General features: G+C 44.0%; 1 protein-coding gene across 1 annotated transcript in view; it reads left to right on the top strand.

Moving 5' to 3' along the window:
* PROM1 (prominin 1) overlaps positions 1-13,321 on the top strand; it is a 541,566-nt gene that overhangs the window by 434,801 nt on the left and 93,444 nt on the right. The window contains exon 16 of the mRNA XM_070757376.1: positions 3,393-3,477. Coding sequence (XP_070613477.1) covers positions 3,393-3,477 — 85 coding nt within the window. The remainder of the gene's footprint in view (positions 1-3,392; positions 3,478-13,321) is intronic.

The following is a 13,321-nucleotide window of genomic DNA, read 5'->3' as shown; positions in this document are numbered from 1 at the left end:
GCAGAGAAGGGCGGCATACAAATCTGATTAATAAATAAATAAATAAATTTGTGATACAAACCGATGCTAACGATGTGGCAGTGGGTGCCATTTTGCTCCAAGGAAATGTGAAGAGGATGCTGCAAACCTGCATCTACACTTCCCAGAAATTGACTTTACACCAAAAGACTTTGGATAGTATGTGAAAAGGAGGCATATGCTGTTTGATGGACACTGCTGATTTGGGGGCAATTCCTGGAGGGCAGTAAGATCTCTTTCCAAGATCTCTGATCATAAGAACTTAGAAGCCCTAAAAACCTCAAGGAAGCTGTCTCCTAAACAAGTACAATGGGCTCAGTAGTTCAATAGTTTCAGTTTCACTTTTTGGTACTTGATGGGGGGTGGGGAATAATCTCTTTGCTGATGGCTCTCATGGATTCCCCAATGCAAAACTACCCAGGAGGAAATAGTTAACTCCATTATTCCTTCCTGGCAACTGGCAGTGCAGGACTCCATGAGCCAGCAACCACTAGCCACTCCTCAACCAGCTGATAGTACTCTGACCCAATGGCCAAAGGAAGCCCCGGAAAAACATGCATGGTTCAAGGATCATAAAAATAAGCTGATGAAGAGAGAGGACCTGGCATAGAAGAGAAACAAACTGTATGTTCCAGCCAGCCAGAGGACCCAATTCTTACAAACAACCAGTGAAGGGCTACCAAAATTTTTACTACCATACTGTGGGCGTGGCTTATGCAGGACACACTGCATTTTCTTTCAACGTCTTTCAGTGCAAGTTGGGTGCTTTGTGGTGGAGTTCCATATTCGCTACCCCACTGTGTTCCCTCCTGTCTGGGCAGCAACCCACCCCTGCAAAGAACTTACAACAAAGCTGGCAGACTACTTCAAGTTTGTAAAGACTCTAAGTCTAGAGACTCTAAGGGAAGCCTCTGCCTCCTGTAGTAGTGTGGAGGAGGTGTAATACATGAGGTCAAGGAGATTCTGGACTCAAGGTACAGTACTTTAAGGGGAAATTACAATACTTAGTGCAGTGGAAAGGATATCCCTCAGCTGACACTGAGTGGGTAGGTGCTCATAATATTAGCCCAGACTAGTTAGTAAGGAGGTTCTTTGGAAAATATCCTCAAAGACTGAGTAGATCATTGAAGGCTAAGTCTACCTAGGTAATAGTCTTAATGTATGCTTAATGTTTTCCAGGTACCCTTTTACTTCAGGATTGAGCATGTCAAGGTTAATTCACTTTTCACCTTTCAAACTTCAATGCTTTTCAACTTGCAAATTGAACTGGGGGAGGGAAGGGGAAAATAGAATGCTGAGATTGTGTGCATAGACCATGAAAGCTTGGCAATCATCCAGGTCACCACTGCAGGTGATTGAGAAAGAGATGGGCTGTTTCCATAACAAAAGGATGTCTCATGATTGGAAAATGTGATCACTTAGCAGTTAGGAGAAAGGGAAGATATTGTTTAATTAAGCAAGTATTTATGTGGGAAAACCAGAGCTGGTTTTGATTCTTCAGTGCCAAAATGGTGTATACAATAAAGTTTTACTTTTGTGAATTCAAACTCCTGAGAGAGTTTCCTTCTTTGGGATTCATTAGTTGGACAGTTGACTGTGAGATTATTCTTGCTTTGAAGCAGAAGTAAGAACTCAAATATCAGTAGTAGTATTACTTCCCTTCAATTTTTCATGCCAAAAATTGTCAAGATGTCATCAGATATTTGAATCTTTGAAACAGAAGGTCTAATTTTATAGTTACATGGAAATATCTGATACTTAAGTTGTGTTATTAATTAGATTCCAAAGATTATTTGAAATTTCCAAATCTTTATGTACTTTGGATGAATTGTCTAAAGTTTGCAGAATCATCACAAATTGTCCAAATAATTCTCAACTTCAAATGTGTTTGTGAGGTAAGGTAGTAAGGGTTTGGTTAGCAAATTTGGGAATTTTATAAGCTGCCCAGTTGTTTGTTTGTTTGTTTGTTTGTTTGTTTGTTTGTTTGTTTGTTTGTTTATTTGTTTATTTGTTTATTTGTTTATTTGTTTATTTGTTTATTTGTTTATTTGTTTATTTGTTTATTTGTTTATTTGTTTATTTGTTTATTTGTTTATTTGTTTATTTGTTTATTTGTTTATTTGTTTATTTGTTTATTTGTTTATTTGTTTATTTGTTTATTTGTTTATTTGTTTATTTGTTTATTTGTTTATTTGTTTATTTGTTTATTTGTTTATTTGTTTATTTGTTTATTTGTTTATTTGTTTATTTATTTATTAATAGAGTTGAAAGGGACCGTTAGGTCATCGAGTCCAACCCCCTGCCTGAGCAGGAAACCCTACAGCACCCCAGCCAAATGGAAGTCCAATCTCCTCTTGAAGGTGTCCAGAGTTGGGGAGTTCACCACCTCCCCTGGCAGGCAGTTCCATTGGTTGATCGCTCTGACCGTCAGGAAGTTCTTCCTTAATTGCAGGTTGAATCTCTCCTTGGTCAGATTCCAACCATTGTTCCTCGTCCGGCCCTCTGGTGCCCTGGGGAATAAAGAGACCCCCTCCTCACCGTGGCAACCCCTCAAGTATCTGTAAACTGCTATCATGTCCCCTCTAGACCTTCTTTTTTCTAGGCTGTCCATTCCCAGTTCTCTCAATCTCTCTTCGTAAGTCTTGGTTTCGAGTCCCCTAATCATTTTGGTTGCTCTTTTTTGCACCTTCTCCAGAGTTTCGATGTCTTTTTTGTAGTGAGGTGACCAAAATTGGATGCAGTACTCCAGGTGGGGTCTGACCAGGGCATAGTAGAGTGCTATTAGTACTTCCCTGGTCTTGGAGCGTATTCCTCTGTTGATGCAGCTTAGGATTGAGTTGGCTTTTTTGGCTGCTGCTGCACATTGCTGACTCATGTTTAGTTGATTGTCCACCAAGACTCCAAGATCTTTTTCGCAGTCACTACTGCTGAGTGGGGTATCTCCCAGGCTGTATGTATGTCTAGGGTTCTTTTTGCCGAGGTGGAGAACTCTGCATTTGTCACTGTTGAACCTCATTTTGTTGGTATGGGCCCACTGTGATAGTCTGTCTAGGTCTTCTAGTACTCTGAGCCTGTCCTCAGGGGTGTTGGCTACCCCCGCCAGCTTGGTGTCATCTGCAAATTTTATTAGTTCCCCTTTCATTCCCTTGTCCAGGTCGTTGATGAAGATGTTAAAGAGTACAGGACTCAGGACAGAGCCCTGTGGGGGGTTGTTGTTGGGGGGTTAGCCTTAATAAATATAGTGAAATAAATAATATTTCTAGTTCTTTGAATTCAGACTGATACTGTATTCAGTTAAATTTTGGATGAAAAATACTAGAATCTAAAATTGGAAACAAACTCTTAATTTATCCTTTTTCTATATATCTTTTTAGTGACTGCAAGGAAAATAAAGGCATTTATGCCACACTCCGCTTGGAAAACATCTTTAATATCCATAAAATCCTAAACAGCAGCATGGTGAGTTTAACAGCTAATGAGTATCTTAGTACTTTACTGTGCAATCTTTTGCATTTTGTTCTATTTAGATTTTGCTAGAAAATATGATTATAAGAAGTAAGCTGTTTGTGCATTGTAGTGATTAAATCTATGTCCCAAATTTGAATTTTTATCATTGTTGTAAGGTGGGATTCTGGGATCCTTCATTTGTCCTTCAACACTTCATTCATTCTGTCCCTAGCTGCTTGTCTTTGTTTAAAGTGTTTGGGATCCTCCTTCAGCTCAATTTTGCTTCAGGCCATTTCCTTTCACGGGATTAATTGTGTGTTTTCATTTAATGTTACAGAATTTGAATTACAATATTTAAAAAGCACCTTTAATACAATAAAAAATGATTAAGATACTTCAAATAAAATAGAAGATCCATTCAGAATCTTGCTGTAGCATTGTCAAGCTGCCAGTCAGAATTCAAACAAATAAAACTCAGAGTCCTTTTTTAAAAGTTCAAAAGTGAATTTATCAAAATCAGAACTAGAAGCATCAAAAGAAAAGCAAAGTCTGAGAAAATGGCATGATACAGGCATACAGTGGAACCCCGACATAAGAGCTGCTCTACTTAAGAGCAACTCGAGATAAGAGCTGGGAGGGGAGAGATATTTTTGTTCTACTTACAAGCCCAAATTCGAGATACAAGCGCCAAGGAGCTGTCTCCTGAAGCCAAACGCTAACTTCCGCGTTCGGCTTCAGGAGACAGCTGCGAAGCGGCGCGCGTGTTTTAAAAGGTTGCAGCCGGCCTGGGGGGCTCGGGGGGGGGCTTGCAGCTTTCTTTCTTGCTCTTTTTCTTTCTCTCTTTTACCTTCCCTTCCTCTATTTCTTCTTTTCTTTCTCCTTCCCACCTTCTTCCCTCCCTCCCTCCCTTCACTCATTCCTCTCTTACTCTCCCCTTTCATAAGTTTCCTTGCTTCCTTCCTCTGTTCCTGTCCCTTCCCCCTTTCTTTCTTTCTTTCTTTCTTTCTTTCTTTCTTTCTTTCTTGCTCTTTTTCTTTCTCTCTTTTACCTTCCCTTCCTCTATTTCTTCTTTTCTTTCTCCTTCCCACCTTCTTCCCTCCCTCCCTCCCTTCACTCATTCCTCTCTTACTCTCCCCTTTCATAAGTTTCCTTGCTTCCTTCCTCTGTTCCTGTCCCTTCCCTCTTTCCTTCCTTCCTTCCCACCCTCCGTCCATTCATTCACCCATTCCTCTCTTGATCGCTTAAAGCCGGTCCCTGGTGCAAAAAGGGTTGGGGACCTCTGTCCTACAGGATTGGGTGGCAGAGAAGTTGAACATATGTAAATTTAAAAGTTTAAGAAAGTTTACAAGTTAAGTGAAAGAAACTTCATTATTCATTTATATGTACATGTACATTTCTTCATTAAAAACATGTCTTTCTGCATAATTTAGACTAACTTTGTGAGTTTTTTGAGGGCTGGAACCAATTAAAATTATTTACATTAATTCCTATGGGGAAAAGTCGTTCGAGATAAGAGCTGCTCGACTTAAGAGCCCAGGTCCGGAACGAATTAAACTCGTATCTCGAGGTACCACTGTATATCAAAACCCCTTTTCCACCCCCATTTGGGATTATGCCCAATCCTCATTGTCCATACTCATCAGGTGGCACATGTTGGCCCTCACGTCACTCTTCAGAAATTTTCCCTCTAACGGTCTCCTCCTGGTACCTAGGAAAATGAAACTTAACTCTCCTCCTGTGCTCTTCTCAAACCCCCTTCTTCTCTAACCCACCCCGTACTCTATGACAACCAAGAGAAAGTTTGCAGCAGCATAGTGAAGGTTGACATTCGGCCCCCTGGAACTTCAGTCCTAAAAAACAAAAAGAACAAACAACACCAATATATACATTAAAACATTAAGGCTTATCAGGGTACTTCATTCTAAAGTGATAAATTTCCCTCTGAGCATTCATATGTTTTTCGTCAACCCATTCAGCATGAGATGCAGAGAAATGTTTCTATGCCACTAAATATTGAATCTTCCCCCTGTGTTTCCCTGAATCCAGCCCCTCTTTGACCTCAAAGTGTTGCTCACCCTCAATGAGTAATGGGGCAGGGGGATCTGCTTGCGGCAACCGTAGTTCACTAGTCCGTTCCGGTTTAAGTAAACTTACGTGGAACACCAAGTGAATTTTCCTTAACGTCTTCAGCAGTTCTAATTTCATTGCCACCAAATTCACCTTCTGTACAATTGGGAAAGGACCCACATAGTTAGCCCCTAATTTCTTTGACTTTTGAGTGGTCCTCAAGAACTTTGTGGAGAGATAAACCCTATTCCCCACCTTATAATCCACTGCAGCTCTTCTTTTCTTGTCGACCTGGGTCTTATGTGTATTATGAGCCTCATCTAGCATCTTCTGCGCTATAGGCCAAGTTGCTTTGAGCTGTGTTACTCACTCTATTAATGATGGATGTTTAGGCTCATCCTGGGGGTAGTTCTGGAATTGGCACAAAATCCTGTCCACTCACCAATTTAAATGGAGTGAACCCTGTGCTACTATGTAGCAAATTGTTATAGGCAACCTCTGCGAGTGGTAAAAGATCGCTTCAATTATCTTGCTGATAATTCAAATAACATCTAAGGTACTGTTCCAACACGGAGTTAGCCCTCTCACACACCCCATTGGTCTGAGGGTGGTGGCTCGAACTGAGCCCTTGTTTTGTACCCAGTAACCCTAAAAACTCCTTCCAGGAGTTTGAGGCGAATTGTACTCCTCGGTCTGATATGACTCTCTCAGGAACCCCGTGAAGGCGATACACATGTTGTATGAACATTTTCGCTAAGGCCCTGGGGGTGGGGAGTTTTGAGCATGCCACAAAATGAACCTGTTTGGAAAAAAGGTCAGTTACAACCCAAATAACAGTATTCCCCCCACTCTCAGGTAGGTCCACAATAAAATCCATAGAAATTTCTTTCCAGGGTGCCCCAGGTTTCGCCACAGGTTGCAACAGTCCTTGGGGATGACCTGGGGGCCACTTTGCTGCCACACACACAGGGCAGCTTGCCACATAAGTCTCAATGTCCTTTTTCATGAAAGGCCACCAGAACTGCCTTCTCAACAAATGTAATGTTTTCAGGAGTGTGAAGTGACTAGCCACTTTGGAGTCGTGTCCCCTCTCCAATATCAGTAAGCTCATAGAGACTGGGACATATAAGCGAGATCCGATCCAGGCCAGGCCACTTCTCTTGCTGCAATCGCCTTGATGAGTTAGAAACCAATCATCAGATTCTAGCGCTTTCTAAAGATCCGAAACCAGACTGTCGGGAAGCTCAGTCTTCCCCGAACTTTGTTGTCTGGTAAATGCTGGGCACGCTGTTTGTGAAGCCCGAATCACAGGTTAAATCAGTTCCAGTCTCCCGCTGTTGAATTGCGGCAATCTAGACAGCACATCAGCCAGGAAATTGTTACCCCCCCCCCGGCATGTAGCACAGCGAGAAATTGAATCGACTAAAATGCTGCGCCCACCTAGCCTGTTTTGGGGACAATCTCCTGGGGGGTTTTAGAGCTTCCAAATTCTTGTGATCAGTCCACACTTCAAAAGGTTGCTTGGCACTTTCTAGAAAGTGTCTCCAGGAGAGTAAGGCCCAGCGCACTGCAAACACTTCCTTTTCCCACACAGCCCACCTACGTTCGGTTCAGTTAGCTTTCTAGAAGTGTACGTGCAGGGGCATAGCTCCTGTTCCTCATCCTTTTGTAACAATATTGCTCCCATGGCCATATAACTTGCATCCACTTGTACCACAAAAGGCCATTCTAGATCAGGGTGTTTGAGAATTGGCTCACTCGCAAACAGTCTTTTCAGCTTCTCAAAAGCTGCTTGACACTCCATGGACCATGACAATGAGCCATTGGGCTTGGGCTTACTCTCTCCCTTGGTTTTCGGTAAGCTGGTGATCAGCAGTGCTATCTGAGAAAATGCTGGAATAAATTCTCGGTAGAAGTTAGCGAACCCTAGAAAACTTTGTAACTGTTTCCTAGTGCATGGAGCTTCCCACTCCAAGACTGCCAACACTTTCTCCGGATCCATTTCCACACCTCGGTGTGATATGTGGTAACCCAAGTAGTCAATTTTGCTCTAATGAAACTCACACTTTGCCAAGTTTGCATACAGTTCCACGGCTTTGAGTTTCTTTAAAACCTCCCTGACAGAGCCACATGTTCCTCTAGGGTCTCTGAATATATTAATATGTCATCCAAGTAGATCAAGCATCCTTTAAATAAGTGCTCATGCAGCACTTCATTAATCAGTTGCATGAAAACTCCTGGTGCCCCCTGTAGGCCAAAAGGGAGTACCCTGAAGTGGAAACATCCCAGTGGAGTGTTGAAGGCGGTTTTCCACTCATCTGCCTCTTTTATGCGCACCTGGTAGTACACCTCACGTAAGTCCAATTTTGTGAAAAACCTCCCCTTAGCCAAGTAGGTCAGCATGTCCGTCATTAGTGGCAGGGGTACACATTATGCATGCAAATTGTATTTAAAAACCTATAGTCTACTACTAGGCGGAGAAAGCCGTCTTTCTTCTCTCTGAACATGATAGGGGTCGCCATTTGAGGCCTCGCTGGTTGTATAAAGCCCCTTGCCAAGTTCTTGTCAATGAACCTGCACAGCTCACCATGTTCTTCAGGGGTTAAAGAGTACATCCTAGGTTTAGGCAGTTTCGCCCCAGGTGATATATCAATGCTACAGTCTGTGGCCCTGTGGGGCGGCAGCTTATCATCTTCCCTTTTGCTGAAAACTGCCTTTAGATCCCAATATTCTTTAGGGATTTTCTCCTCTCCTGAGATTTTCTCCAAAACGGGGTGGGGGGGTTCCCCGACCAAGTTCTGCTAAGACAAACCCCAGTTCCTCCTTTCCTTTGTAGGAAATGGTGACAGCACCAGTGCGCCAGTTAATTTCACGATTCCACTTTTGTAACCAGGGCAGTCCCAATAGAACTGCATTATCAGGCAAAGGTCCCACAATAAACTATATAGTCCCTTGCTGGGACCCCATTGTCATGATAAGAGTTGCCGTCTCATGGGTGGCTGGCTTCCCCCCTGCTATCAATCCATCCAACTGGGTAAATGAAATGGGGTCCCTCAGGCCTCTTAATTTGAGGCCCAAACTCACCACCACCTTGGGAGACATCAGGTTCCTCGTACAGCCCGAATCCAAAAGGGCTAGCATGCTTCCCCTTGTCCCTCCTGTCGGGTTCCTTAAGGTGAGAGGAATATATACACATCCGGGGGGGGGGACTTACTGATATAGCTTCTTCCGGCTCGCTGTCTGCAATGGTTGGACGCACTGGAGATCCCAACTCCTCCCTTTTTGGGAGGGCGACCTCAATGGTTTCCTTCTCCACTCGGCCGACATCTGGGGATTTTTGATCCATTGCTCTGGCTTCTTTCCGCCACTAGGTGTCCATTCTCAGCACAGGCTTGGCCAGGCACTCTGCAGCTTGATGACCCTCCTTCCCACATCGGAAGCAAGCTGTAGTTTTGGGTTTCTGTGGAAATGCCCGGGGCCCTTTCTTCAGGGCCTTCCCCCTGGGGGGGGGACTTTTCTCCCGTTGGCTCCTCAGGATGTCCACCTCCACCTCTGCTGCCAACTTGAACCATCTGCTGAGGTTTCTAGGGGTTGCTCTGGCTCGGCAGTGCTGGTAAACCTCATCATCCAGCCCATCCATGAAATACTCCATGAGGATATTCATTGGATATGAACTGGCATAAGCCATCAGCTCCCTGAACTCCTGGGTATATTCAGTGACTGACCTCCCTCCCTGCTTCAAAGTTTTCAGCTTGGTTCTAGCCTTCCTTTTAGTCTGGAGATCCTCAAAGCGTGCTCTGAGGGCGGTCATAAACTGATCAAAATTCCTAAGGACAGGGGTCCCTTCATTCGTGTAATGACACCATCCAATCTGCAGCTTTTGCATCCAGCGTGCGGGTCACCACCCTCACCCGGGCTGGGTCATTAGGAAACTCATCCTTGTAATCTTCCATGTATTGATTCACTTGGGCCAGGAAATATCTCAACCCTCCCAGTGCTCCACCGTATCGCTGGGTGAAAGGGGGGGCAGTCGGGGCCTTGCTCCTGCAGGCTCCACCTCCCCTTTGCTGCGTACATCTTGGGATCAGAGGACTCAGATCTTGTGCCGGAGGGGGGCTTCGGGCGGCTGCACTCCACTGCACTCCCTGCCCTGAGGGCCCGGCCATCTCATGCTCTTCCCCCTTCTCCTCACTCAGGAGGCCAGCTAAGGATTCCTGACTTTTCTTCTCCACCACTGACAGGACTTCCTTAATTCCTGACACCAACTCTGCCAGAAAGCTCCCTTCCTTGTTGACCACCCACTTGTCCCTCTTTTGTTTTTTGCGGTGGGTCACATTAGCATCAGAATCCCTCATTACATCACCAAGGAGACCACTTTTGCCCACCCTGGTTGACCATCGCGGGGCTCTTCTCACCGGCTCATCTTGGAAGCGTTCGTCTCCACTGGGATCCAAACTTCCCTCCTTCTCAAGTATCGGAGGAGCAGGGCTTTTGAGGGCAATGTCCTCTCCAGAAGAATCTCCCTCACTTTCATGTCGGGACATCTTCACCAGTCCCTGGTAGAATTTCTTCTACAAGAGTGACTGTTAAGGCAGACTTTGCTTAATATCAAGCTGCCAGTCAGAATTCAGACAAATAAAACTCAGAGTCCTTTTTTAAAAGTTCAAAAGTGAATTTATCAAAATCAGAACTAGAAGCATCGAATGAAAAGCAAAGTCTGAGAAAATGGTGCGATACAAGCATATATCAAAACCCCTTTTCCACCCCCTTTTGGGATTATGCCCAATCCTCATTGTCCATACTCATCAGGTGGCACATGTTGGCCCTCACGTCACTCTTCTAGAATTTTCCCTCTAACGGTCTCCTCTTGGTACCTAGGAAAATGAAAATTAACTCTCCTCCTGTGCTCTTCCCTACCCCTCTTCTTCTCTAACCCACCCCGTACTCTATGACAACCAAGTGAAAGATTGCAGCAGCATAGCAAAGGTTGACAAGCATCTTATGATGCCAATGTGCTAGGCTGAATTAAAAATGCTTTTTCCATATGCCAAAATTAGTACATGCAAAATGCACGTACTAATGATTGAAAGAGGGCACATTTTTACAGAAGGAGCACCAGAACAGAAAAGACTGTTTGGCTCCCAAGTATTTGGCCCAATATAAGGGATTTATTGTGGCCATTACATGGGTTGACATGAAAAGGGGATTATTTGGAGTATTCTAATCCAGTTGTTTGCAGATTTAGAACATAGCACATAAAATAACAAGTTGGAAAGAACCTTGTAGGTCTTTTAGTCTATCCTTTTGCTTGGACAAGAGACTCTATACCATTCTGGACAAATAGTTGTGCAATCTCTTTTGAAAACCTCCAGTGATGGAGCACCCACAACTTCTAGAGGCAAACCGTTCCACTGATTAATAGTTCTAGGTTGGCTCTTTCTTTACTATTATCCTTGTCCTGCTCTCGGGTGCTTTGGAGAATTTGTCACGTCCCTCTTCTCTGTGAGAAGTTCCTCAAATTTTGGGAGACTATTATCATATCACTCCTAGTCCTCTTCATGAGACCAGTGGTACTTACTTACTTACTTACTTACTTACTTACTTACTTACTTACTTACTTACTTACTTACTTATTTATTTGATTTGTATGCCGCCCCTCTCCGTAGACTCGGGGCGGCTTTGAGGTACCGAACCCACCAGTTTCATATGCACATTCACCAAACCCTTCTTTATTGATAAATCAAATATGGTTTTTTTCCAAATTCAAGACATAGGTATATGTTTTTTTACTGGTACACAAAATGAACCGTGCATGAACATCACCTTGATCAAAGAACAAAACCAACGCAGTGCATGAACTCACAACAAATTACATACCTGCAAATCAGTATGACTTCTGCTGTTGTTTTTGAGAGACCAGTTCAGATATGCATGGCTTCACCTTGGCAAGTGCTATTCTCATGTCATTTTCACAGCAAAGTCTGTTCCTTTTCTTTGTTTTTATGTCCAGCATCCTCGAAAAGGATTGTTCGCAGAGCTATGTTGTAACAAATGGTATAAAAAATTCCAGGGCTTTCTTAGCAATAATTGGGTACTGGCCAATTAATGTAACGTGATCATCTGCAGTAAGTTCGTTTATTTTATTTTATTTTATTTTATTTTATTTTATTTTATTTTATTTTATTTTATTTTATTTTATTTTATTTTATTTTATTTTATTTTATTTTATTTTATTTTATTTTATTTTATTTTATTTTATTTTATTTTATTTATTATTTTATTTATTTTATTTATTTTAAAAGGGTGGGGAGGAAAGAGAGGCAATGGAATGAATCAGTTGCGAAGACTGATTTGATGTCTTTGACTGTCATTCGAGGGAACTCCCTTCCCAGCCCCCCTCTCCCTCTTCCCGGAACAGTCCGGAGTGGCAGCGAAGGACTTAAATGGGTGGGTAAGTAAGTGGATGGTTGAGTGAAGCGAGATTACGGAAGCCAACCCCCCCCCCCCCTTTCGCTTTCTCCTTTTCCCTTGGCGAAATCGCTGGCAATTTATGGTCTGGCATTTTCAAAGCAACAAAAGAAGAAACAGAAAGGGGGAATCACCAGCTCGTTGGGCAGCGTGTACATGCGCCTGGCCATCGCGAGTGATTAAAACAAAAACATCAATTTGCAGAGGTTCTTTACAGTTGTGGTTGACCTACTCCCTTTTTTTCTCCGAAGCTGGAGAGCCATTTGGAGTTGCTTTTGAATTAACACCATGATTTTATTTGATTTTTTTTTTGGCACCTTGGCAATGTCAGATTCCTCTTCTACAAGCTTCCAACTCCAGAATCCCCCCTTTAGAAAAAACAAAATGCTAATTTCCTTATTTCGAATCTAAAGTGAATAGGATTTTTTTTTTTTGACAGTTCCCCTTCTAATGAAAACAGCCAAACTCAAGGCACTGGAGTCTCTGCTCATTCAACCCAGGCCAGCGAGGCTTTGGATTCCCAGGGCAGGCTGCTGTGCATTCTTAAAGACTTCATCCTTTCCTTACCCTGGCTCCTAAGTGTTCCAGCATCTACCCCTTGGAATCGAATTCGTGTCCAGTTTAAAAAAAACTGGAGATGATTGGGAGAAAGAAGTTAATTCAATCCAGCCCAGCCACCTCCCCCTGCCCTGAGTGTCGTAGGGACAACACGAATGGTTCGCTCAAGCCAGCACAGGGAAGCTGACTGGAGCAGCAAGCAGACAGTCAGCAGGAGGCAAGCAAAGCACTGGGGAAAGCAGCAGGAGGAGGTGGAGGAGGCAGAGAGGGGTGTGCGTGTATGGATTCCGACAACCCTGGCTCGGCAATCATGGAAGCCTCCGTGTCTGAAATGGCTGCCAGGAGGGCTGGGTACTGGCCAAGCCAAGCCTCACAGCCAGTTGCTGTGGAGGTGAGGGGGAGGACGCGTCATCAGGAGCTTCTCCCCAAGCTTCTCCCCACCCATCAGGAGGGCAAGGACACTGCGAGGAGAACTCCTGACACCACTCCCCCTCGCCACTACAGCAGTTTCCGCTGGCTGGGGAGCTTGGCTTCGTACGAAGCTTGGGGGGGCAGGGGGGTGACTCCGGATCCGGAGCCTGACATTCCACCCCCCAGAGCTTCATCGCAGAAAACTTTCAAGGAGGCTGGGAGCCAGGCCGGTTGACAAGCCTCAAGGCAGGTTCCCGCGCATGGCAATGCACCCACGAGGCTCCCTCCAGGCAGCCTGCACTGTCTTCCCCCTTCCACCCACCCCTGAACAAGGATCCGAATGCCGGCAGCA

The sequence above is a fragment of the Erythrolamprus reginae genome, chromosome 7 (genome assembly GCF_031021105.1).
Source record: "Erythrolamprus reginae isolate rEryReg1 chromosome 7, rEryReg1.hap1, whole genome shotgun sequence".
In the NCBI taxonomy this organism is placed as follows: domain Eukaryota; kingdom Metazoa; phylum Chordata; class Lepidosauria; order Squamata; family Dipsadidae; genus Erythrolamprus; species Erythrolamprus reginae.
Note: the sequence above shows the minus strand (reverse complement) of the source record. Positions and strands in the feature narration are given on the sequence as shown.